The 26200-nt window shown below is 44.2% G+C and overlaps 1 protein-coding gene across 6 annotated transcripts in view; it reads left to right on the top strand.

Moving 5' to 3' along the window:
- Positions 1 to 26200, top strand: part of LOC135110239 (lysosomal-trafficking regulator-like) — a 42387-nt gene that overhangs the window by 13884 nt on the left and 2303 nt on the right. For all 6 annotated transcript variants that reach the window (XM_064022357.1, XM_064022354.1, XM_064022359.1 and 3 more), the window contains exons 9-37: positions 113 to 240; positions 380 to 1296; positions 11481 to 11590; positions 12097 to 12325; positions 13286 to 13400; positions 13876 to 13982; positions 14106 to 14222; positions 14481 to 14635; positions 14970 to 15092; positions 15305 to 15701; positions 15838 to 15977; positions 16364 to 16537; positions 16849 to 17021; positions 17296 to 17452; positions 17642 to 17855; positions 17972 to 18148; positions 18317 to 18399; positions 18639 to 19337; positions 19727 to 19942; positions 20152 to 20253; positions 20447 to 20656; positions 20832 to 21039; positions 21464 to 21599; positions 21996 to 22159; positions 22322 to 22441; positions 22599 to 22795; positions 24602 to 24742; positions 25108 to 25232; positions 25537 to 25758. In XM_064022357.1, coding sequence (XP_063878427.1) covers positions 113 to 240; positions 380 to 1296; positions 11481 to 11590; positions 12097 to 12325; positions 13286 to 13400; positions 13876 to 13982; positions 14106 to 14222; positions 14481 to 14635; positions 14970 to 15092; positions 15305 to 15701; positions 15838 to 15977; positions 16364 to 16537; positions 16849 to 17021; positions 17296 to 17452; positions 17642 to 17855; positions 17972 to 18148; positions 18317 to 18399; positions 18639 to 19337; positions 19727 to 19942; positions 20152 to 20253; positions 20447 to 20656; positions 20832 to 21039; positions 21464 to 21599; positions 21996 to 22159; positions 22322 to 22441; positions 22599 to 22795; positions 24602 to 24742; positions 25108 to 25232; positions 25537 to 25758 — 6056 coding nt within the window. The remainder of the gene's footprint in view (positions 1 to 112; positions 241 to 379; positions 1297 to 11480; positions 11591 to 12096; positions 12326 to 13285; positions 13401 to 13875; positions 13983 to 14105; positions 14223 to 14480; positions 14636 to 14969; positions 15093 to 15304; positions 15702 to 15837; positions 15978 to 16363; positions 16538 to 16848; positions 17022 to 17295; positions 17453 to 17641; positions 17856 to 17971; positions 18149 to 18316; positions 18400 to 18638; positions 19338 to 19726; positions 19943 to 20151; positions 20254 to 20446; positions 20657 to 20831; positions 21040 to 21463; positions 21600 to 21995; positions 22160 to 22321; positions 22442 to 22598; positions 22796 to 24601; positions 24743 to 25107; positions 25233 to 25536; positions 25759 to 26200) is intronic.

Below are 26200 nucleotides of genomic sequence, written 5' to 3'. Positions count from 1 at the left end.
GAAAAGACCCCATGTGATATAGAAACAATAATAATGGATAAACAAGAGTTGATAAAGAGCAGTGATAAGAAATACTTGGTAACAAAGTCACTTATTTCTCTTTCTGTGACAGCATACAGTGGAGTTAATGGAGGAGGAACCTGGACCAGCTGGGGAAGGGGTGGACAGCCAGGCAACTGAGATGGACGGGTACGAGGCTGACACAGAACAGCTGGCTAACACTTCACCCTCGTCCTCCAAGTAAATCTTGGGTGTCTCATTCTTTCTCTTTCTCACTGGTGGTTAATTTATTTTATGTTATAATTTATTTTATGTTGATATGAAACAACTAGAAACTTGTAATACATAAAACTTTTTATCCTTCCCCTTATCCTGCCAGGTTTTTAAGTGAGGAGGATGACTTGGAGTGCCCGGAGCTTGTCCTCTTGGCACTTGACCTCATCATCAACCACCATGAGAAGTACCTGGAGTCACGGGAAGAGGCAAGGCAGGAGGCAGCAGTTCGATGTGATGGTCACCAAGATACCCCAACAGAACCCAGGGACCAGCAGGAATCCAGGGACCAAGCAGCATCAGGCACTAATGCTGAATGTGAAGATCAACACCTTTTTGAAGACCAGCCTGAAGCTGACAGATGGGTTGCGGGTTACCCAGAAAATGGAGAACATTCCAGGGGTGTTAAAGGCGCATCAGGGAGGTGGAGAGCCCATAGAAATGGCAGAGAGGTAGCACCATTAGGGACCAAGAGAAATACTGCCACAGATGCCATAAAAGGTATAAGAAAACGGTCACCAGGTCAGAACAGTTCTACAGCAGATAGCATTTCCTCGACCTCCTCTGTATACCACACCCTCAACTCTGATGAGGAAACAACCTCCAGCCTTGGGGAGCAGGCATCTGACTGGGAGGACCATGCCTGGCTGGCAGACCACAAACTGGAGGGTAGCAGGGAGACGGTAATCAACAAGCAGTCATTGCAAAACTCTGTACCTGAAGGTGAGGCAGGCAGCAGACCTCAGAAAGCAGACACTGGATCTCACCACCACTTTGAAACAAATAAGAAGTGCAGGTCTCCAGCAGAGAAGCAGCAGGGTTCAGGCACCTCCCCTGTGGTTAGCCTGTGCTGTGAGAGTGAGGCGATTCACAGCGCCTCCATCACACAGTGCATCCACGCCCTCCTGTTGCTGTGTCGCTCCTCGGCCACCATCTGCCGGCGACTCCATGCCCTGGGGCTGCTCTCCCGGCTTCTGGACGGCTTCAGTGACCTCATCTGTGCCAATGACGCCACCTATGAGGGTAAGTACTCCTGTCTGATCAGTTTCTGTTGCCCACTATGTACACTCACTCTTTGTTTGTGAGTGTGCTTTGAATTTGTTTTGTAATCCACATCAATCAGTAATCTTATGTATGGTCACTCCAAGCATCTTTCTTGTTCTTTGTTGCATTTACTCTTGGCCACTCCTTCACACATCCTGATCCTGCAGCACACTCATGGTCATCATCATCATCATCAGTAGCATTATCATTATCATCATCAAGAAATGCAGTGTTATTTTATTTTATTTTTAAAAGCATTGATTCAAGCTGGTTTTTGCATTTTTTTTATATTATCATATTTTTCCTTTACAGTTATGCATTATTATTATTATTTTTTTATTGGAGAAGGGGAAGGAAGAGCATACAATGATAATGTTTTATTCCACTTATTTATTGCTCCATCAAAAAAAAATCATTAAAATTTCTCAGTCTGTCCTCGTATGTGTGTGTGTGTGTGTGTGTGTACACCATATACCGTGAGACATTGCCATTAAATAAAGTGCCGCTTCTCCTCCTCTCCTGCGACTGTGTATGGCTGAGGTTACGAGGAGGAGCAGGAGGAGGACGACCACTACCACCATCCATCATCAACTTAACTGGCCGTGGTCTCCCACACATCAATTTGCGTTTGACAGGGAGAGAGAGAGAGAGAGAGAGAGAGAGAGAGAGAGAGAGAGAGAGAGAGAGAGAGAGAGAGAGAGAGAGAGAGAGAGAGAGAGACTTCCTTCTGTCTTCTTCTCCCCGGAAATTGGACATTTGTACAGTTTTACTCTCTCTCTCTCTCTCTCTCTCTCTCTCTCTCTCTCTCTCTCTCTCTCTCTCTCTCTCTCTCTCTCTCTCTCTCTCTCCTGTAGTTTCAGCTTTTGGTTCACTCAGTTTCTCATTAATTCTGTAAAAGAAAAAGATGGGTGTCCAGAATCGTGAAAACACCCTTGAGCACCCCGTACGGTACGCACATGCATAATTATAACTTCCTCTAGAGCCTGTTCGATGTAGCCGGGATGAGTCACCGAGTCGCTTGAGTATGCGGTGATAGAGGAATGAAGCCTTGCCGCGCCTCACATCACAGGGGAGCGGGTGGTGACGGCTGCCAGCGAGGGTGAGGTGTGTGATATATGATGCCATGTGTCCAGCAGCTTCAGGGGACGAAGGGAAACGGAGGCAGTTCAGGGTCCCCGTTATTGGTCATTCATGTCTTTTGAACGACCGGAGGATGATGCTGGGTGGTGGTGGTGGCGGTGGTGAGGAGGCAAGCAGGTGGGTGGTACAGTACAGATGCGGGGAGGAATGACTGGCTAACTGGACACAAGAGAAGAGAGTTGTGTACTGGAGGTGAGGAGTGCATGCTTTTATTTTGAGCCCTTCCGGAAGGATTATTTTCAAAGGTCGATTAGTCAATTTTTCGTTTGTATCTACTTCCGATAATGTAAAACTCGTCAAGCTGTCAAAAAAAAAAAAAAAACATGAAAAACACCCTTGAAAATATCACTTCTTTTCACTAGAGCAGTGGTTCTTAACGTGGGTTGCGCGTCCCCCAATGGTGCGTCAGTAATTTTCAAGGGGAGCGTGAGCCCTTGTAAAAAAAAAAAAAATTAAATAATAACTATATTAATAATAATAATAATAATAATAATAATAATAATAATAATAATAATAATAATAATAATATTTGCTATCCTCTTAACGAGAGCGAGATCTATTGATTTTTTTTTGGGAAAAAAAAAAAAAAAATATATATATATATATATATATATATATATATATATATGTTACGCATAATGTGGACAATTGCCTAATGTGAACATTAGGCAGAAAATTGCCTAATGTGTACATCAAGCAAGTAGGTTGCGTAAAGTTTACAAATTGTTAACATTAGGCAAAAAATGCCTATTGTTCAAATTATGCAGCTCAATTTTGCCCAATGTGAATAAGGAAAACATAATTAATTAATGCAATATTAGTATAAGTAAAATAGGTCAATCGATCTCAGGGTTCAGTTGAGTCCAATCACAAATTTTTGCATGATCTGCCTGGGTGACAGCGCGAGTTGCATTTAATTTCTTTTCTTAGGCAGCTGCACCTTCCTGATGTACATTGAGTAGTACATTGACACTTTGTATAACCTTGCCCACCAGTGGCTCTTGCTGTTGCTGTTCTCATCGATAGGCAGATATCAGGAACCTCTTCAGACTTTATAAGGGTCTGTTTGATCCCACTTAGGTCAGCTGGTGTAAATTTTGTTCTAATAATAACCTAACCTAACCTAACCTAACCTAACCTAACCTAACCTAACCTAACTATAACAGACCCAAAGTTTCGAACAACATTCGAACAAAACTGTAGACACTGGTTTGTCATTCAATTCACATTAGGCAAAATACCCTTGCCTAATTTGAAAATCATGCCTAAAGTGGACATTAAGCAAGTAAGTTGCCTATTGTCAACATCGTGCAAACAAATTGCCTAATATGAAGATTAGGCAATTTCACTGCCTAATGTTCACATTAGGCAATTATCCACATTATGCGTGACATATATATATATATATATATATATATATATATATATATATATATATATATATATATATATATATATATATATATATATATCGCCTTATAACCTTAGTTTTCTATATTTACTGATGTGCTTAGTCTTATGGCCGCTTACTATCACTTGTACTGACCTCCCTCCATATCACTCGAAACCCATGGGAGGGAGGGTTTTACTTCGTCCTGGACCTGTATGCGTACTGATGGTTAGTGAATCTCCCTCCCAGTTTTCTCTACACATCCGTGACATTCTCACATTTATTCAGTTAAGGCTGTTGACGTTTATCTCAGTTGCTACATTTATCTAAAAACATTAGGCAGTCCCCCTCCCGCCCCCTCCCCCCCCATAAAAAATGGTGAACAGTAAACACGCATGTGTTGCTTTGCTTGTTATTTGCAAGCAAATTTTTAATGCCATTTCAGTGTGAAGTAGCTGGTGTTTCTCATCTTGCCACGTTCTGGGTGAAGTACTTTCCAGTTTACCTTCTGATCTCACATCGGGCTTTTCGAATTCTAACCATGTTCGGACCTACGTATCTTTTGAAGCTGCCTTTTCCACGCTCGTTGTCAGGACCAGATACACACATGCTGAGCACTGAATGGGACTCACGCTGTACACTGGCATGTATTTAGCCACGCATTTAAGATCCAGTGACTGAGCAGTGTCAACTGTCTCACTGGTGTTTAATTTATACTTTATAAAAAGACTAAAAACTATTTTCTTTATTATTATTATTATTATTATTATTATTATTATTATTATTATTAGTAGTAGTAGTAGTAGTAGTAGTAGTAGTAGTAGTATTTTTTTAATATAAAATCTGGAAGGGAATTTCATTCATTGATGTAAGGGGAGGAGTGGAGGGAAGGACAATTTCTTAGAGGAGGCGTGGTATTAAAAAGGATACTCACTGCACTAGACCATATTATTTCCATTATCCCCAAAATCACTCCTTCATCGAGTCGCTTTCTGAAATTCACTATGGAAACCACACGAAGACCTGTTATCATACTTCTCTTAGCAAAGTGAAGTTCTGCTCCATATCTTTCCTCCTTTTATTTGTCAGTACACACATTACTGTTATTTCCCTGGGGGAGTTCAGAATGCCTGGAGTGCCGCTTCAGACCCTGCAGGCATCATTATGCGGCAATGTGTCACCAGCAGCCCGGGAAAGGGAGCGTGCACGGTCTTACAGTTATGGTGTCTTATTTGTGTATTAGCGGGTAGCGTCTATCTGGTGATGGTCTGCTCGGGAGGGTGGCGTCCCATTCCTCGTGACCCAGGAAGTTTCTAGAGTTGGCCCATATCTCGAAATGCTTGGCTTTTTCATTGATGTTTATTATGTAAGGCCACAGAGGATGATTGGTCAGGGTGCCGTGGGTATGTGTTCTTGTTGTTAGTAAGCTGTCAGTACAATCGTTGAAAACTAATAACTTCTGCTAGAGCCTGTTGAAAATATGATGGAGACAGGACGCGGAAACACGAGAATGCCGTCAATTTGTATACACTGAAATGCAAATAAGGAACAATGAGCCGAAGGTGTGGACAGGAAGGAAGGAAATAAGAGGAGAAACTTTCCAGTCGTTAACAGGAGTGCGGCAGATGGCAGATGGCATTTTCGCAAATCGGTCACTATGGACGGCAAGGCTTTGAAGGTCTTTCGTAAAATCAATCCAGTTCGGTTCAGTTGTTGGTCGGAACTCGGATATGCAGCCTTTATATCGGCACAGACGGCACTCCCTGACGTGTTCTTTCTCATTGCCTGTGTTTTCCGTCTTCCCGCACCACAATTTACTTATTTATTTATTTATTTTTTTCTTCTCATTGGCAAAAACTTCGATTTTTTTTTTTTTTTTACAGGTTTTCTTCAATAATGTCCTCCGTGTACTGTGTCATAGTCATACCATTTTTACTGAGGTGAGAGGAAGACTGCAGCTTTACGAATGCTTTTTACTGTGTCTTTAGGACAGAATGAGGGGAAGGAGCTGCGGGAAAAGGAAGGAAGGAATGGTAGACGCGTGACTGAAGAGCTTTAATGCTGCGGTCTGGCCAGTGGGCGGCGCTGCGGCCCACCACTGCTCCAAACAAACGGCGGCGGCGAGCCGGACTGGCTGCGGCGTCCCGGGTGTCACGCTATTACCCGCGGCTTTCTCACGATGCTTACTCTTTCATGTGGATTATTTCGGTGCCGCGCATTAATTACTGTACCTCGCATGGTGCCGCGCTGCGATGATACGGCATGGCGGCCTGTGGGAGGGGGGAGAGGGAGGGGACGAGGACCTAGACGAGGTGAACAGATGGTGCATTAGTACAGTACTCAGGTGTAATGACTGTCGTAGGCTGTACCATACAGAAGGTGCCGGGGTAGACAAGTCGCTGGGGACGACTTTGGGACGGCTGCCTTGCGTGGCGCGCGCAGGATCAGATAACATTACAGTGGCCTCAGTGGCTGGCTTCAGATATACTGGCGTCTTACCGCGACTACTTCTCACTGGCTGTAACGAATGGAAACGAGATTTTGAAAGTTATTTTTACGATTCTGGGCATAGTTTAACAAAAATTTTGTATTGCCGATAGGAAAAACAAACATGAGAACCCGACTAATAATTTCCGTGGCCTTTGAATGTTGTCCTCGTGAGAGCTAATACAAGAACGTCAAAATAAAACCCTTTGTGATTACGTATGTTTACTGTCTTCCCTCTTCCCTCTTGTTGTAAAAAAAATTTGAAAGGAGTATTCGTGGTGCGGAACTAACCGTACTTCGAGCAGATGAAAATATGAGTTTAATCATTGTAGTTGAAACGAAGCATCAACGCAGAAGCAATGGATGAAAATTAATGAAAGTAAAATGTGATTCAATATGAGAACATAATTTGTAGTAAAAGGTGAAACTGCTGAAGGAGGAGAAGGAGTAGGTAGCCACAGTGCACCTGACAGTAATTTTTTTTTATGGTGTGTGTGTGTGTGTGTGTGTGTGTGTGTGTGTGTGTGTGTGTGTGTGTGTGTGTGTGTGTGTGTGTGTGTGTCGCCAGGTGGGCAGTGATTGGGAGAGTCCAGGTGAGCGGGAAGGAAACGGTAGTACTGAGAGAGAGAGAAAGAGAGAGAGAGAGAGAGAGAGAGAGAGAGAGAGAGAGAGAGAGAGAGAGAGAGAGAGAGAGAGAGAGAAATTATATGGTTCCTGTTGACCATTTACGAATCTTCTCCTTTTCTTCTTCTTCTTCTTCTTCTTCTTATTATTATTATTATTATTATTATTATTATTATTATTATTATCATCATCATCATCATCATCATCATCATCATCATCATCAATTTCCATTTTTTTTCTGTTTTCTGCTTCCTTGTTCCTATTCCCTTCTTCTCTTCCCCCTTCCTACTTCATCAATTGCCTTTCATTTCTTCCCTGGTTCCCTTTCCTCCTCCTCCTCCTCCTCCTCCTCCTCCTCCTCCTCCTCCTCCTCCTCCTCCTCCGTTTAGCGTGTCTTTTACTTAAAACCACCTTACTACTCCCCTTGTTTTTTTTTTTTTTTTGTTTTTTTTTCGTGTGTGTGTGTGTGTGTGTGTGTGTGTGTGTGTGTGTGTGTGTGTGTGTGTGTAAACCCAAGAAGATTAAGAAGTTGAAAAGGAAATCATGTTGGACTTGTTTTTTTAGTTAGCAAAACTTTTTTTTTTAGCAAAACGAAATGTTGTTGTTGTTGTTGTTGTTGTTATAAAAGAGAAGGAAGCGGTGGAATGTGTATGGGAGAGTTGGGGAGGAAGAAAGTTTAACATGCAAGGGAGAAGAATGGGAAGTGGTTACAGACGTTCTCATGGGAGGGAGAGGGAAGAGAGTACTTTGTGGGGGAGATGTGTCAGTATAGAGCGGAGAGGGGAGGGAAACCGGGGAGAGAGGGATAGGGAGGGGATGCGGACACAACACTGCCTGACCACATGCACCCACACAGTCAAACACACACAGAACTCCGCACAGCAAACACACGCCCGCCACCCGCGCTATATCTTCTCCCGAGGCAGGCACCACCTTGAAGGGCCTCCGCCGCTTAGTGAACCGCTGGGAGTCTGATAGGAGGGAATCTCGAGGCGAGGAAACCCTGGTATCACTGCAGCGCGAGAACGGATGGCCGGGAGGCAGTGAATATTGGAAGTATAGGAGACAGATTGGAAGAGCAGGACGAAGAGTGAAACGGAACGATAGCACAGCAAGAAGTCTAGTACGTAAAGAAGGAACAAGGTAAAGAGGAATAGATCTGTGTATCCCTACAGTCTACAAGGCAAGACACTCCTCCGCTCAGCCAACAAGATAAGGATAAAACTGATTCTCTGACGAAGAAACAAGACGCAAACGATCACATCAGCAAGTGAGGCACGCAAGCAGGCCATACAGAAATTGAAGCTTGAAGGACGTATGCTGAGTTCTCACAGACAGCACCAGAGGGAGGGTGCTGTGTGACGGTGATGGTGTCTTGGTGAAGGCGAGGTGTGTGGCGCTCCCCGGTGTCTGCTTCCCCTCCTCAAGATGGTCGTGCAGGGCCGATCCGCGTCCCTCAGCGACCCGTCACGATGAGCGAGGCGTGGTACCACTCTCAGCTCGGCGGGGACACTCAGGGCGTCCTAGCGGCGGCGGTGGCGGCGGAGAACACGTCCTCCCTGGTGGCGCCTCGACAGTTGTTCCCTGACGTGCCCCTTGACGTGCCTACCTTCATGGCGGGCGTGGTCGTGTTCACCTTCCTCATCCAGTTCTTCTTCACGGTCGTTTCCATCAACTTGGCCGTGGCATCTTCGTCTTCTTCACGCACCACCACCACCACCACCACCACCACCTCGGCCACCACTACCCAGGCGGAGGCGGTGGTGGAGAGCCTGAGGACACAGACAGTGACTCCTGCCCCGCCACCTGCCTGGCGCTCCTTCCCGCGGGGCCCTTCCGGCCACCAGCGGTTGCGGCGGCGCAGCCCCGACTCCCTTCCCTTCCCCTCCTGGCAACGCCATGTATCCCATTCGCTTCCCCCGCAGCCCTGGGACACTCCGCATTACTTCGGCAAGGCCAGAGGCTTCTTTGACAGACCTTGGGTGGCGCCGCGTAGCACGATGCCTCCTAAGGGCGGCGTGATTGTTGCGGTTGAAGAGCGTCGCACAGGGTCGCGACGAATGCCTTTACGGTACGAGATGGATGACGTGGGGCTGAGCAGCGAGGCGGTGGACGTGCTGGACCCCCTCACGCTGTCCTCGCACCGTGTCAGCCTCGTGCCAGAGGGAGCGCAGCCAGTGGAGACGAACGCCGCCGGGCTGGTGTCCGGCGTACTGTACGGCGCCGAACGGTGGGGCGACCGTCTATTGGAGTGGAATGTCCTGAGCGCGGACGGCGCCCAGGCCCTCACACAGACGCTCCTGATGGTGCGGTGTGCCATCATCAGCCCTGAGTTCTGTGCCAAACTGGACCACTACTTCCGGCGTCAGCATGACCTCAACCTGGTGGCCGCCATGATGAACCACCACGGTGACAACGAGGACCACGACCGTTGGGTGGCAGGCACGGACCAGCCCGACGCTCCCCGCCCAGAGAAGAAGGCAGCCCCGGGGAGGCAGGCCGAGGCAGGGGACGGGGAAGTGAGGCAGGTGAGCAAGGTGCAGAGGGACAGAGACGACGGAGGCGATGCGAGGACAGGCCGTCCGGGGAAGCTGGAGGTGCAGGGTAAGACAGGTGCCGTGGGCCTCGTGGACCAGCGTGAACATGCCAAAAAGCCTGGCAGCATTCCGGGCGTCGGTCACCGGCGGAAAGTGAAATTTCCAGGCAGCGGCAGGCCCAAGGGGAAGCCGGTGGAGAGGCAGGACAAGCGGCGCGTAGGGGTGCCTGTTCCCTCAGGATTGGCGCCCACCACGGGCAAGACTTGGGGTGTGTACGTGGTAGTGATGGTGGCGGCGGTAGTGCTGCTGGTGATGGAGGCAGCACAACGCATCGTGCAATTCGTGACTAACCCAGGCCGGGCCATGTACCGCCCTCACCAAGACCCCATGGCCACCCTCACCGCCGCCCTGCACCGCTGGCGCGATCCCCACCACTCCTGAAGTATTTACTTCTCACCGCGGCAGCTTCCCGAGCACGCCTGACACGATACAATGAGACAAGACACGAAATACAAACTATAGTGTTATACGTATAATCGTTTTTTTTTTTTTTTTTTTTTTTTTTTTTTTTTTTTTTTTTTTGCACATCTCCGTCATTTGCAAGGTCATGGAGCAGTCCAGTGTATGAAAACAATAGTGTGCGTCTTGGCCTGTAGTGAAAGAACTGCACAACAGCCTGGTGACATTTTAAGAGAACTTCAAGAGAGCGGTGTTGGGTTGCCCTTAGTGTGGCAACCTGTAGTATTTTAGCGATTCTTTACTCCACACATATTACCTCAGTCTTTTCCCTTTTTTTTTTTTTTTTTTTCTGAAGCACTGGATGCCGAGAGTTTGGAGTTGCGCGCAGTGGCATCTCTATGTATGAATTTTTTGTTAGGCTCAGTATGTAGGTTTGGTTGGTGTTTGGGCGACACGTGATGATGCAGAAGTGTGGAGAATCTGATGACATGTTTTCTAATGTTATGTCGTCGTCAGTCATCGTGCAGGGTAACATTGTTTTATACATTAGGTACAACCATAGCCTAGACACAGTTATTGTTAGGCATCGTATGTACGAGTACGTACGTTTTTGCAGCTATTTTGCGTTTTTCGATGCTCTCTTTTTTTTCAGTTATGATTTCTGTTATTTATTTGTTTATATATTACATTTAGTTGTTTTATTCTATATATATATATATATATATATATATATATATATATATATATATATATATATATATATATATATATATATATATATATATATATATTTTTTTTTTTTTTTTTTTTTTTTTTTAGATTTCATGTTAATTTTTATGTATTTATTCTCTCTCTCTCTCTCTCTCTCTCTCTCTCTCTCTCTCTCTCTCTCTCTCTCTCTCTCTCTCTCTCTCTCTCTCTCTCTCTCTCTGACCAAAGATAGCGATGTTGAAGCATTTGTAGATACGTAAGATTGCAATAAAATCATGTTGAATACAGTGCACCTTCTTACCTCACTTTCTGGACCACAAGAGTGCGTGTGCGAATCATCCATGAACCATACATGAACCTCGCCTTGTGTGTGTGTGTGTGTGTGTGTGTGTGTGGTTAGCCAGCAGGACAGTTAAGGGATCGGTCTTCAGCAATTTATTATCTTCACCGTTGGAGGGAAGAAGGGGAGCATGAAAGAGGAGGAAAGGGGGAAGGGGGGAGGGGAGCGAGTGTCTACGGGGGAGAGAGAGAGAGAGAGAGAGAGAGGGAACCAATGGAAGAGATAACATAAAATGTGCAGTAAATATAGTAAACAGAGGAAGGAAGTTAGGAGAGGAGGAGTAAAAAGAAGTGGTATGTTGGTTGACCACAGACATTCTCTCTCTCTCTCTCTCTCTCTCTCTCTCTCTCTCTCTCTCTCTCTCTCTCTCTCTCTCTCTCTCAGATTACCTATATCACACACACCTGTCTTCTTACCTTAGAGTCAATTAAGCTTGTTATTGGATACTTCATGAGCCGCTGTGTGGTTGTTACAGATGTGGTGGGCACCGTGGTGGGGGTGTGGGCTGAGGTGGGGCGGTGGTGCCTCGCCCCCACTGAGCTCTCACAGTTCTTCACCCTGTTCAAGTCCTCCTCAGCTCCCCTAGTGAGTATATCTCTTCCAGACACTCAACTTCTCTCTGTCTCATTCATTAGTTTCTCAATTACTTTTTTTTTTTTTTTTTTTTCTTTTTTTTTTTGTGTGTGTGTGTGTGTGTGTGTGTGTGTGTGTGTGTGTGTGTGTTAGTGAGATTGCCCAACAGCAAAAAAATGTGAAGAAAAACAAAGCTCACATGAATGCTGTTCCACATAAAAAATGGGAGTAGGTAACAAGAGGGTAGAACAGTAGAGACATCTGAAATATAAAACTAGACAGATCAGTAGATATGAGTGATGATTATTCCTGTTATTTCTATTGTTTCCCAGGAGTCAAATCAACACTTCTTCTTTTTACTATCACCCAATTATTACAGTATTTCTTTACCTCCCAGAGAAATATCAGCACATTGTTTCTTTTTCACTACATTACTAACTCATTGTTTCTTTTTCACTACATCACTAACTCATTAGTCCTACTTGTGTCCTCATGTGTCCTATTTTTGCCGTCACTAGGAAATCCTTTTGCGTGCGCTGTCCCGAGTGTTGGAGGGGAGTGGCAGCGAGCCCCAGTGTGCCCTTCAGTACCCCTGCCATGTCGTCACCACCTCCTCCACCTCACCCACCTTCACTGCTTCACACAACTCTCTCTCAGAGAGCCTGGCATCATTTGTCAACATTCGGGCACCGGCTTCCCCTATGGTGGAGGCCATCACCAGGCTGCACGAGAGTCACTGCAGGCATGGTGAGTGTGTGGCCCAGTGGTGGGACAGCTCTGGTCTGCCCATCACTTATTATAGATAGTAATGAATCTCTACTTAGGGATATTCACCTTACCAGTTTTCAAGATGACAAATTAAAATGTGTTGTCCTTTGTTCTGATTTACAAATGCAAAAGCCATATTTACGAATAAATTTATAAAAGTGTAATTAAAAAATATTGATATGTGGTAAATAGATGAAACTTAAAATTTGCATTACGAACCTGAAAATCTGTGGTCTATTAACCCCCTCATGCATCAGGCGCACATTTGTGTCAAAATGTCTTCATGCAAAAGTGCACCAGTGCACAAGTGCATAAAAGTAAAATAATAAATTAATTTATAAAAAATAAAGTTTCTGGTTAAGTGCATCAGTTTTTGGTGAGTCAAAGATGAGCATAAGTTTCACAAAAGTTATGAACTGGCAATGCTGATGCTTCCCACAATAGGCTGACTGTTAGATAATTTGTCAGTTTCAGCTGGTAACTCAGGCTTTCTGCACATAATCCGAGATGAATGCTGATTTCAGTTTTTCCTTCTTTTCTTGAGATCTAATTGACATATCACAATGACAACAGTACCATTGTAAAGCTCATAAAAGACAGTTTAGGTGAGCTATGAGGCAATGAACATCTTTTCTTGTTTTGTATTCATTTTTGAGGGAAAAATATATGAGTGAAATTACTTTTTATCAATTTTTTGTGATCATCATAAAGATAATTTTGTTATGAATCTGGTGATATATAATATGTGCCTACTTATGAGTATCAAAGGAAAGAAAACTGCATCTAGATCATAGTTTTGCAAGGCGCACAGAGGCCACAAATGCCCACCAACAGAAGAGGTGTTGGAAAGAAAACTAATGAAACTTACCAGTGTGTGAGAGGGTTAAACAAGTAAAGTAATGATGACAATAATGATGATGATGATGTGTTGGTTTGCAGGAATACTGTCATGTGTCTCGATTTGCTGTGTGGCTTGTCCAGTGCCTCGCTCCCTGGACTGGTCTCCCTATAACTCTGGCCTGGCCTGCACCACCTGGCTTTGTGTGCGAGACAAGTAAGGCAGCTATGTGTCTTGGGCGTACTATTTCAAGTTCATTCCGTAGCCAGTGCTCATTTATAACTCATTCATGGCCTGTTAATCAGATTTACTGTTCTATAATGAGTTCTCATGATCCAGATGGTGTTAGACTTCAGACTCATGAGAAAAAAAATCAGTCACAGCTTTTTATAGTTACAAGACTCATTCATCATCAGCCTCTGTGACTCTGCTGGAAGATGAAGGCTTTTCTCATCCTTCTACGATCACATGTCAGCTGTCCACTTGGGCATCTCAATCCATTCCAGCAAAATTTCTCATCTCATTTCTTCATCTAGGTCTTAGTTTGTCCTGTCTTTCTTGATGTGCTTGTATAGATAGTGTATAGATAGTGTACCATGTTTCTAGTGCTGTGAACTGCTGCCTATGGCTCTGAAGGGGTTAAAGCAAGCAGTCAGTCAATACAACTTTCCTTAGCATTGTGTGTCCTCAGGTCTGGGTTGGAAACAAAGCAGCAGTACTCGTCTCAGTCCAGCTTGGTGATGAGCTGCCGATCAGAGGCTTTCTTCGACCCGGGAGCAACAAGGTGTAGCTTCTCCCGTAAGTGTTGCCTTCTCTGAGCAGCCACATCCAGCTGGTTATTTATCACTTGTGTAAAATTAAGAGATTTCTGTTTTTCATAGTGTTCTAGTTTGAATTGAAACTGACCATTTGTATCTGCAGGAGGAGGAGCAACATCCACTGCCTCAGTGAGTAGCGACCTCAACCCCAGCAAGCTACATGTATTGTCTGTTGGAACACAGCACCTCATGTTCTCACTCTGGCTGGATCCTGCCAAAGGTGAAGTGTGTGTGTGTGTGTGTGTGTGTGTGTGTGTTTCAGCACTATAATTTTGGGTGCTTTTTTCGTGGCTCCATGTAGCCTGGTAGATTATTTTTGTCACTATTTCATCTTAAGCATCAGTAGTGGCTGTGTTGTCTTTTCCAAAACCATTATTTTATAACAACTGTATTCTTTTCTAACTTCTAAGTCCACATTTGCCATAATAACACTAATGGACAAATAATCATTACATTCCTTACATGTGGACCACCTCAGACATCCTACAAGTGTGTGTGTCCCGGGAGGTGGACCGTGAGAGCTCCCAGCTGAGCCAGGGTGTTGTGATGAGGGCTGGGCTGTGTGACGGAGCCTGGCACCACCTGGCACTCTGCATCCCTACCATCAATGTTAGGAGAGGCGGCAATCTCAAGGTGTGTCTTACTAGCAGCTGGACTTGGTGCTGTCATCATTATCAGTAATGTTTAGATTGGAATTTGGTGGCAAAAAACACTGGGTAAGGCAGTTTTTTACTTCTTTAACATGTCAACTAATGGCACACCATTATCATCTTATTTTCTTCAGATAAAGCAAAATCAAATGAGAATATCTCCTATAAACATGAAGATTGTTAATGTTTCCCTACAAAATGCTCATTTAAGAATTTTGTCAAATTCAGATGCCTCTTTCTTTTCATGTAGACTTTCTTTGTTCACTACAGTGTTCAAACACTCAAATCATCCATAAAATTTCTATCCTTAATTGCAGATAACCATCTTTGTGGATTCATTAACCTGCCATCTGGTGAGTGTGTTGGTGCCAGCAGTGGGATCCATCAAGAAGAGCTCCCCCTCTTACCTTCTGCTGGGCCACACTGACTTCTTCTGTGAGGTAAACATTCACTGCTGCTTTGTGTTCATATATCATATCACCATATTACTGTTTAGGTATGTGCTGGTTCCCCTTATTTATGTTTTCCATTGAATCTGCTGTTTAGTAGGCTTTTAATTTAAAACCTTAACATTATTGGTTATACATCTGTCATGAGGTGAAGTATGATATCAAGTAACACTATAAAACCAAAATGATGGCTATATTTCCAGGACATGCAGCCATCATGTCACATAGTTGATGAATTTGAAGCGCATGGGTTCAGCAAGCCAAGGAGAGACAGCCTTCCTGGCAGCCACCACTACCAGCTGCTCATGGGCAACACCTTCCTCTTCCGGGAACCAATCCTGAGCAGGGAGTCATGCCTGTACCTCATTGCCCTTGGGAAGGACACCACCAGCCTCATTCCCCTTACAGACAAAGATGAGAGGGTGGTCATGCCACCTTTCATCACCCCAAAGCTACTCTCAGCAGGGATGGACCTCTCCGTGCTCTATGGACACATGGAGGTGGTGGTGAGGCCAGCACAGGAGTCCATCTTGGTGCTCTACACAACCCAGCATCCCTCGGACTACCTCTGTTACAAGCCACACGTTCCCTCACTCCAAGGTTTGTAGCCTTGCATCCCAACAAGTGAAGGTACACTAGTTTCTGTCAAACTCAAGTGTTGTGATCCAAACCCATCTTTAGAAAGTGTTACTTGAGATAGATTGAAAAAAAAATTAATCCAGTGTTTATGTTTCAGACACAGGCAACCATTACCCATTGTGCAGCTGCCAGCCTGCTGTGTTGTTTGGAGAGGTGACACCCCTGCAGCACCGTGGGCCAGACCTGGCACTGCTGCACATGGGTGGCATTGCCCACATTGTCTTTTTGTTTGCACGAGTAAGTCTCTTCATCTTTGTATCCAAACATTTTGTTTTATGAACTTTTGTATGCCTTATAATACTTAATGTTATTGACTTTAAGAATATTTGCTGTAATTTTGTTTTCAATTCAAACAATGTCAAAAAGGTTATATTTACTGCATTGTCATGAATTCTCATTGATACATAGTGATGACTTCTGAACACCGTTAGCAACTTCATTTCTTCATTTATTAAGCTGTACTTGTCCAGATTATCTTAAATTTAACTAATATTTAGTTTATATTTAATTCTCTATTTATTTTTAATTTCACTTTTTAATTTGTAGTTTTTATATTTTCATTCATCTTGATACATCATAAAGGATTCAACTTTAAATTTATGTAAAATTTGACTCATTACCAGCTTGTGGAACTGGGGAGTGATGAACGTGAGCAGGCAGCCGCCCTGCGTTTACTCACACACTGCATCCACTCCTCCCCGCAACTGGCAGCTCAGTATGAAGGTGTGCGAGGCAGCTCCCTAGTGTTCCGCATTCTGCGCTCACCACTCTCCTGTCCGGGGGTGCAGGTGATGAAGGTAAGCTGGCGGGGTGCTGACAGGACCAACCAGCCTGGAAGCTACCCCTGTATTACCTGTGCTCATCCTAATCATGACAATCATTTCACTTAGTTCTGTGGACCAAGTGAAGCTATTGATTTATGTATTACTTTCATCAGGATTCATGAATTGCAAAGACTTACTGTAAAGCTTAAGCCACACAGGCAGCTTTCATTATTTTAGTTGTTAAAGAATGAGTTGCAAATATAACACTATTAGCAAGTAGGAAAAGAAAAAAATTAATCATTATAACATTGGCACTTCTGTAACAAGTATCCTGATGATAACAGGCACTGCTGGACGGCTGCACCTCACCCAGTGTGGTGCAGTACATTGCCTGCCGAGACGTGTACACAGTTGGTGGTCATGTCCCTGCCCTGCTGACAGACCGTGCCCTCCTCAGTTCCATCCTCACCAATTGGAGGACCTTCCTGGAAAACTTCTCTAAAGACCAATCTACCAAGTGAGCAAAATGTCATCATTCTTGTGCCTTAGATTTCTTTCAGTGGGGAATACAGTAAATGCTTTTTCATTTGATGTTTTGCTGGAGATATAATGCAAACTATTCTTATATTCTCATCCACTAACTGATGTATGATCCTGTGTAATAGTGTCACTGATTTGGAGTGATTGAAAATGACAGACATGTCAAACAAATGCTCTTTTTCTGTTAGTTTACATTTATTCAAACCTGAATAGTTCAGGCAAATGGTTATACTTTGTTTGTTGCTTTCTAGATACTGTGTGAATGAAAAAGGAGAGCGGATGACTGTCATTGGCATCATCCTGTCTGTCCTGAAGGTATTGCTGGCTGAGAACCAGCCCTACAGAGACTTCAATATAGCTCAGCTCAGGGATATAGATGCACTTGATAAAATCCTCTTCATGTGCAAGGTGAGGATGAAGCTCTGTTATTTTGTCATCATCACCATTATTGATTTTATTCATCATAGCATCATTATTTCTGTCATCATTTCCACCTTTCTTGTACTGAGAGCCTAGCATTGGATTATCATTGACTGGTTTGTGTGTGTTATTATACAACATGATGCAATCTCATCCCATTCCTCTTTTCTGCCATAGGAGCTGGAACTGACAACTGGTTCCCTGGACAGCATCTGCTCTGCCAACCTGGTGGTGGCGGTGGTGGCAGGCTTGGTGGGGGCATCCTCATCACCTCCCTGGAGGAATTCTCCGTCTGTGGCTGCCTTGGCACTCGCCGCCCAAGAGTCATACTCCTCAGGATTTTCCTCAAGAACATCTGGTGCTGGCCTGCCTGTGAATGTGAACCCTCTTGGTCAGTAAACAGAACCATTGCATCCAGTCATGTTACACTGTATTGATCTTTTCATTTGCAACTAGTAAAACCAGCAGTACACAATCTCAAAATAATATCCTGTTTTCATTTCCCAGGTCTCACCTCATATGGCCTTGGATCTCCATCAGTGAGGGTGAGGGACGTGGCAGCAGTGTATGGATTCCTGCTGCTGGTCCATCCAGCTCACCTCACGTATGCTGCCACAGAGCGCCATACTGCCTACTACCTCCCTCACATTCCTGTTAACCTCACCTCCTCTAGCAAGAGAAATGGTAGGTGTTGATTATATTTTTCTTGCTGCTTGTAATATTTTCTCATTCTTTTTTCTGTTCTGTCTCTTTTCTAATTTCCTCCTTTTTTTCCTCTTATTTATTGATTAATTATGTTATTAAAATATTGTGAAATAAAATTTCATAAACTGTGTTGCTTTTACTCTGCAGGCTCCTCTGTGGCTGTGGGTGTGGACTTGGCAGCAGAGCTCATGGATCGGCCTGAGAAACCACAAATCTTGCAGCAGTTCCAGGTGAGGAATGACTCTTCACTCTCATTATTGCTACTTTTTTTCTCCCTGTACACTAGTGAAATAATTTAGGGAAACTATTAAATTATGTATGCATTTAGGTTATTCTCTGTTCATCAAACATGCTTATCTGGAAAGTGAATGCAAATATGTGTTTCTTATGATTTCTGTGATATGCTATTTTATCTTATGTGAGTAACAACTTTGGTGACTTTAAAGAGAACATGAGCCTCTGTCCTCAGGCTGGTGAGTGGCAAGTCATTGAGAACAGCGACCCACTGATGCAGCTAAAAAGAATACGACAGCAGCAGCAAGCAGAGATCAGGAAGCTCAGGAGAGAAGGTTCAATTGCCAGGAGTGCTTACTACAGTTCAGAGGATGAGGATAGTTCTGGGGAGGGACACAGCAGCAGCACTGACAAAAAGGATTCTTCAGTATTCAATAGTGAGGATCAAGTGGACAGTGCAGCACTACAGCGGAGACCCATCATTCCACATGTGGTTGTGTCCCCTGGCAAGGGCGAGGAGCATGCTGCCAGGAGTCCTGAAAGGAAGAGTGAGAGGGACACCCCAGAGAACCTGTCTGCCACTGAAGATGATGTAATAGAAAATGATCGAGAGACCAGCCACAGTGAAGATGAGCAGCCCCCAAACAATGAACAGGCAGGTGAAAGCAATGCACTGCCCAGGATAACAAAGTGGGCAGAGGACCCTGGAGAGACAGAAGAGGAGGACAGTGGTGATGAGGAGGAAAGCACTGCTACTGCCAGCTTGTCCTGCCTCACACGAGTGGTGGTGGGTCTTCTGGAGACACTGGAGGAGGTGTTGCGCTGTGCCTCTGACACCGCTGCCCGCACACTGCTTGCTGAGGCCATGCACATGGACCAGACCCTCATCATGGCCAACCACCCTCATCCTGTCATTAGGCAGGCTGTCCTCAAGGTGAGCCTCACTAAGCACTGAAGTAATATGGGTGAGAATGAGGTTAAAGAAGAGATAACATAATTATTAGAGTGAGGGTTTAGAGAAGGAAAGTTTGTGTTTTACAAAGGCCTAGAAAGAAGACCTATTATACTGAAGTTCTTTATATCTTACTAAGATTCACAGTGGAACATTTGAAGATGTGATGCTTTTAAGTACTCATATATCTGAGTGGGCATTTAATATCATGTCAGGTCTATGAAAAGTAAACATGGGTTTCCTTAGAAATTATGGTACTGTAAACATGTGCATGGAATCAGGCAGTGCTTTGTTACATGTTTTTCTGTATGAAAAGGTAAGCCTCATGATCATTTAGTTTCACTTAATACTAACCATTTTCTTGCTCACAGCTCTTCACCACCATGATGGACAGGTGTTCTCCTGAGGACAACGTTCTACACCTACGTCAGAATGTTCCTCTCATCATGGGCCAGCAGCTGCACAAACATGCCACCTCCATCTCCTCCCAGCTAGTGATGGCAGCATTCTCCCTTGCTTTGAGCCGCTCCTTCACCTTTGAGGACTATGCTGTTGACTGTGATCCCTCCCTTGCTCTCCAACATAAGGTGAGAAGAAAGAAATATATCCTGGAGACTTTGTAGGTATTTGACTTTGCAGAGGATCATAATGTGGGCTCAGTGTGGGAGTTGAATTATAAATCAGTGGCTTTGTGATATTATTTTTTATTTTTTTTTATTTGATTGCTTAAGACAGATTAAATTAATATTGATGATTTAATAATTTGCTTATGGTTGGTGTATGTTTGAATTTACAGGTGGTGTTGTTCATTCCTCTCCTTGCTCTGCTGCCTAACTCAGCCCAGGACATAGCTCTCTGCCACAACACACTCATGGTCCTGCTGGATTTGCTGCATAAGGTGAGTTCAAAGGAGCAAGTATCCTTCACTAGTTTTCTACATTCAAGTTTTCAAGCATGTAGTTCTGTACAGCTCTCAGTCTTCTGTTACTCATTGATGTTCATTTCCAGCTTCCTTACTCAACTAGTAAGTGTTGATTATAGTCAGTCATTCTTATTATGTTTAGTATCTCTTGTTATTTTCTTTCACACAGAACACAGAGCTCATCATTCCACTGATCCACAAGGCATACTTTGTAGACTCCCTCCTGTGCACCCTGAAGAGCTCCCTGCACACTGAGGGGGTTGGGGTGAGTGACCTCACTGGAGAGAGTGAGTGTGAAGTTGTGGTGTCAGACATCACTGAGATTCTCTCCTGGATTGTGAACTGCCTTGTGGCTTCAACACAACACAAAAACTTCCTGGTATGTGCAAGGACACTCCTTTATATAGTTTGAATGTTGCAGTTCTTTTTTTTTTACACTTTTTGAGTTTTGCCTGAGATACAATGATGAATGATTGATCTCTCTCCTCTTCCTGTTTTGGTCTTGTTCTGTTGGTTTTATATGCCATCCCCTAAGTACTTCCTGCCATGAACAGCTGAGCCTGGAGGTGCTGCACCATCTCAACCTTCTGTGCCGAGGTGAGTCAGCTGTGTGTGGGGGTCAGGCCAGCTGTGTGGGTCACCTGCAGGGCACTGAGGCTGCCCTGTTACAGGTAGCACTCTCCCGCATCCAGGCCACGGCATCAACCCACCAACACGCCCTCACCTGTGACGCTGCTGCTGCTGCTGCTGGCCCCTTTAAGTGTGAGTGTGTGATCTGTGTTGCTCACACATATACTTGATATTGTATGAACTAATAAATTAATATTATGATGAAATATCCTCAGTTATGTCAATATCAGTATTTTCTAATTATTGTAATTTGAATGTAAGTAGCTTTAAATGATGACTATACAAGATAACCTTTAAATATTCAGGAGTTGGCTTTTACAGTCTCATTGTTTTTTTTATGTTTCCTTGTATAAGTAAGATTAGATTAGTTTTGTGCAGGTCACTCATTCACAGCTTCATCCCGTTCTCTCTATTCATTCCTTGTTTTCCCTCACACAGCTACTTCTCTCATTCCCACCACTCAGCTTCAACTTATTCTCTCTCTCCACTCCTCACTTCCCCTCACTCCTGCTTCTCTTCTCACCCTCACTCACCACTCATCCTTTGCCATCCACAGTGGAGAAGACCAGCATGACAGGGTCTAGCAGCCTGCACAATATGAAGCTGGCATCCCCTGGCACCCCACGAGAGGAGAGTGACTCAGGGGTGGGCTCTGTGCTGGCTAACTACACCACCATTCCCTTCACTAAGAGGTTAGTCAGGCAGGCTATTGGGGATATGTTTCCAGTGCTGTGTGACCTCATAGTTATCTTATTGCATAAATCTTTATTAAGTAATGATAGCTGTGTTAGAATGATATGTGTGTAAATCAGGTAAGTTAAGAAGGAAGAATATCAGGATGCAGCAAAGTAGAAAGGAATGGGAAAAATTACCCTGCCTCATGGAATGATAGATTTTCATTGTTATTTATTTATTTACCATTGCAAATACAGTCAATCTATATGCCATTATCAGCACTATCCATCCATCTGTCTACCATTACCAATGTTGTCTGTCTGTCTTTATACCATTAGTAGTACTATTTATGTATTTGTGTACAATTGTCAGCAGTGTGGCAGACTTCTGACTGTGACTGTACTTACTTCCAGCTTGCATAACATATCGGATCAGTTATTCCTGAGCCAGAGCCGCAGCTCCCCAGCGCTGGGCTCAGAGGGCTCTAGGAAGGATGACAAGGTGTTGGCTCACTCAGAGTTGGTTGACAGGTTCAAGGTTCTCATACAAAAAGCTACAGACTTCCTGTTCATGTCAGGTGAGTGAGAAAATAGAATGGAACTGAGGAAATAGACAGTTGGCTTTGTTTATCTTTAAATGTGTAATAGTTAATTGATTATAAGAAAATGCCAAATGTGGAAAAGGTCACAAGTATACAAGTAAAAGATGTAGTAATGATTCTCTTTGTGGCGTCCAACAGCCTGGTCATCGGTGGAGTCTGTGGCATGTGCCCTGCCCTCAGCTTCTGCCTCTGAGAACTTCAGCCTCTTCCTGCTTGAGTTGCTACTGTCTGCTGCTGCCACCATCACTCAGCGCAAAGGTCCAACTTAGCCTCACCCTCTGCCACTGTTCTGAGAACATTTGTGGCTGAAATGGGGATATCAGGTTTAATTTTGTCTCATGGAATCTTCAGCTCATGCCTCAGAGCTCAGTAAGTTTTGCTGAACTTGAATTAGAAATGTGATTGTATTGAACAGGCAACAGTGAGCGATGTGGGTGGGAGCGTGTGTTGTGGGGCTGCCAGGACACACTCCGTCTTCATCTCAACCATCTGCTGGCACTGGTGACCTCGCCCCGCACTCACCTGCAGACCCGTGTCAGGGCAGCACAGGCCCTCTCCAAGCACCCCAGACTTCATGCCATCATCAACTGTACTGCCAAGGCAAACCCACAGGTAGGTTTGGCAAGAAGCTTATTGTAGCATTAGTTCTGATTTAGAGAAATGTTTTGGTTTGGATTGACAGTGAACATTACATATCTTTCAAAGAATTTAAGAAACTTGGCAGAAATTTGGTTTTGATAAATAGAGAACTCAGTCTAATCATTTATGTAAAATGTTGAATCTTTTATATTTTGTGTACTTTATGGAATAAGTATCACTACACACACAATATCTTTAACCACTTCACTCTGAATGCTTAAAAACTTGCATTGCTTATATACAGCATAGGCTTGCGAGTAGTAACTTATCTAGTTTCTAATACTATAATTTCTCTCTCTCTCTCTCTCTCTCTCTCTCTCTCTCTCTCTCTCTCTCTCTCTCTCTCTCTCTCTCTCTCTCTCTCTCTCTCTCTCTCTCTCTCTCTCTCTCTCTCTCTCTCTCTCTCTCTCTCTCTCTCTCTCTGAGTTAACCCTTATGTTGTCATAGAAATATGAGGCAGGAGTTATTTTCTAAGTATAAGTACAACACACACACACACACACACACACACACACACACACACACACACACACACACACACACACACACACACACACACACACACACACACACACACACACACACACACACACACTGCCTAGTGTAATGTAGTGGTTAGCATGCTTGGCTCACAACCAAGAAGGCCCAGGTTTGAATCCCAGGTGCAGCAAGGCAAATGGGCAAGCAAGTAGGTATGGGATGTAACCTGAGGAGTTGTGACCTTGCTGTCCCAGTGTGTGGTGTGTAAGTGGTCTCAGTCCTACCCAAAGATCGGTCACTATGAGCTCTAAGCTCTTTCCGTAGGGGAACAGCTGGCTGGGTGACCAGCAGACGACTGTAGGTGAATCACACACATACACACACATTTATGATTTTATGTGGCTGGAAGGTAGTAAATTACAGAAGAGATGGTGATAGGTGAAGGAGGAATAAATGGGGAGGGAAGGCAAAGGTATCACAAAAGAGATTAGTGGGCAGCTGTGTGTTTATGCACTTGAGTGAGTTGTAAGGAATAAACCAGGGAGGAGGGAAGAACTGTCTCCCCTTTCCTTGGGAGAGAGAGAGAGAGAGAGAGAGAGAGAGAGAGAGAGAGAGAGAGAGAGAGAGAATGTAGGGAAGAGGTAGGGAGAGGAGGTTAAGAGGGCAAGGAATGAACAAGGAAAGGGGGAGAACTGTACCCCTCCTCCAGTCTCTTCTCTCTGGTGGAAAGAGGTATAGAATGAAGAGAAGGATGGGGGAATATGGAAGATAAGGGAAGGACCATGGGAGGGGGGACTATGGTGTAAGGCTTTGCCAATGAGACTTCCTCATTCTGGATAGAGGGCAGGGCATGGAGTAGCTCATTTACATGACTGGTGGGAACAGGGAGGGTGGGAGGAGCAGTAGAACCTCAAGGACATAATACGAAGGCTGTCAAGACAAGTCAAGACAAGTATGATGCCGCTCAACAACAATTTAAATAGAATCCAACCATGACGCCTACCTAGGTGTCATTGTGTATGCCACTGGTGCTTCATGATGCCTACATAGGCATCATCATGTTGAAGGCATTTTATCATTTATCTTTATATCTATATACTGGGCTGGTAATCCCACATCAGGATACAAACATTATTCGTGCTCTTTGCCCTGTCAGTGCCTGTGGAAAGTGATAATATAATGAACCACCTTACTACATGAAAGGCATGTAATACATAAAGGACATGTATTCATGTTTGATCTAGGACTTGCCACAAGTCCTTCAGATGGGCTTAAATTTATGATTTTTTCATTTACTAGCTCATGTACAAAGTGGGAATCTTCATACATGAGCTTCGCTACCAAAACGAAAGCCGACTTGATGCCCCAGCAACCCGCTGCTGTGAGTCACTCCTGCAGGTGCTGGAGGAGTGCTCAGTGCAAGTCCTCCCTCCTCCTGAGGTTAGTTGTGTTGAGGATGAGGCTTGGTGGAGGAGACTCGGAAAGTTCAGGAATGTGTGTTGACTCCAGTGTTACTGTGTGTGTGTGTGTGTGTCTGATCAGTCACACATTCTAAATTAATGTTAATTTGAAGTCATGGCTTTCATGCTCGGGTGATTGTACTGTTTTCTATTGTAAATCATAAAAATTTATTTTAGTTATTTTTATTGCTCAGAATCATAAAAATTTGAATTTATCAAACTATATCAGCTGGGCCACATATACAAAAGTATAAATCCAATGTATTTTCAGCTGACCAAAGATAAGATTACCTTATACAATTAACTCAATGATTATGTTGAAAAGTGACACATTTTGCTGTGTAGACTTTCCCACCACATGGAGCCATGAGGGAGTGGAGTGTTGTGACAGAGGAGAAGAAGCATTGGCAGGATGAGTCTGCCAAGATTGCAATTCTTGTGGTGGATCGCTGCACCAAACAGGATGAAAGGTGAGTCTGGGCATCACCCTTCCTCTAAGTCTTCACAGCATGAATTACAGCACCTTGCCATGGAGTATACCTGTGGAATGGAGAAATAAAGACTTTTCACTATAGTTTTAGAATCTGATGGTAATGTAAAGATAAAATATGAATACTGCTTGAAAATTCATGGTTTGGACAAGGAACTTTAGGCAGTGACACTACAAGTGAACCAAAACAAATCACCCCAAGTTATTGTTGTCTAGACTAGCATCATATATTCCAGGCTTGTGCTATACTTGCTTGAGGATGAAAGTGCCATTCTAACTCACAGGTTGATGACCAAGAACACTCAGGTGTATGAGGCGGTGGCCCAGGAGTGCAGCCGCCTCACCCGCAGCGTGGTGGATCGGCAGAATGTGGAGCGCAAGCTGGTGCTGGGTGGCATCAAGCACACCCAGTGCCACCATGTGCATCTCACCCACCGCTGGAGGGACCTGCTGGAGACCCTCACACATGAGCGAGCCACTTGGCACTTCCAACATTCCTACCCAAGGTCAGGTGCATTTCACTTGTTCATTTCTATCTGTTGTTGAAGTGACAACAAGGAAATGTTGATCAAGATTCAGTTTTGCTATAAAGTTAAGCGTGTTTTCTGCCTTCATGTAGTAGGGAAGCGTGTTTTCTGTCTTCATGTAGTAGGGAAGCGTGTTTTCTGCCTTCATGTAGTAGGGAAGCGTGTTTTCTGTCTTCATGTAGTAGGGAAGCGTGTTTTCTGCCTTCATGTAGTAGGGAAGCGTGTTTTCTGTCTTCATGTAGTAGGGAAGCGTGTTTTCTGCCTTCATGTAGTAGGGAAGCGTGTTTTCTGCCTTCATGTAGTAGGGAAGCGTGTTTTCTGCCTTCATGTAGTAGGGAAGCGTGTTTTCTGCCTTCATGTAGTAGGGAAGCGTGTTTTCTGCCTTCATGTAGTAGGGAGCATATTGATTATCTTTCTCTGC

This window comes from Scylla paramamosain, chromosome 20, assembly GCF_035594125.1.
Source record: "Scylla paramamosain isolate STU-SP2022 chromosome 20, ASM3559412v1, whole genome shotgun sequence".
In the NCBI taxonomy this organism is placed as follows: Eukaryota; Metazoa; Arthropoda; class Malacostraca; order Decapoda; family Portunidae; genus Scylla; species Scylla paramamosain.
The sequence above is the reverse complement of the archived record's forward strand: the minus strand, read 5'-3'. Positions and strand labels throughout refer to the sequence as shown.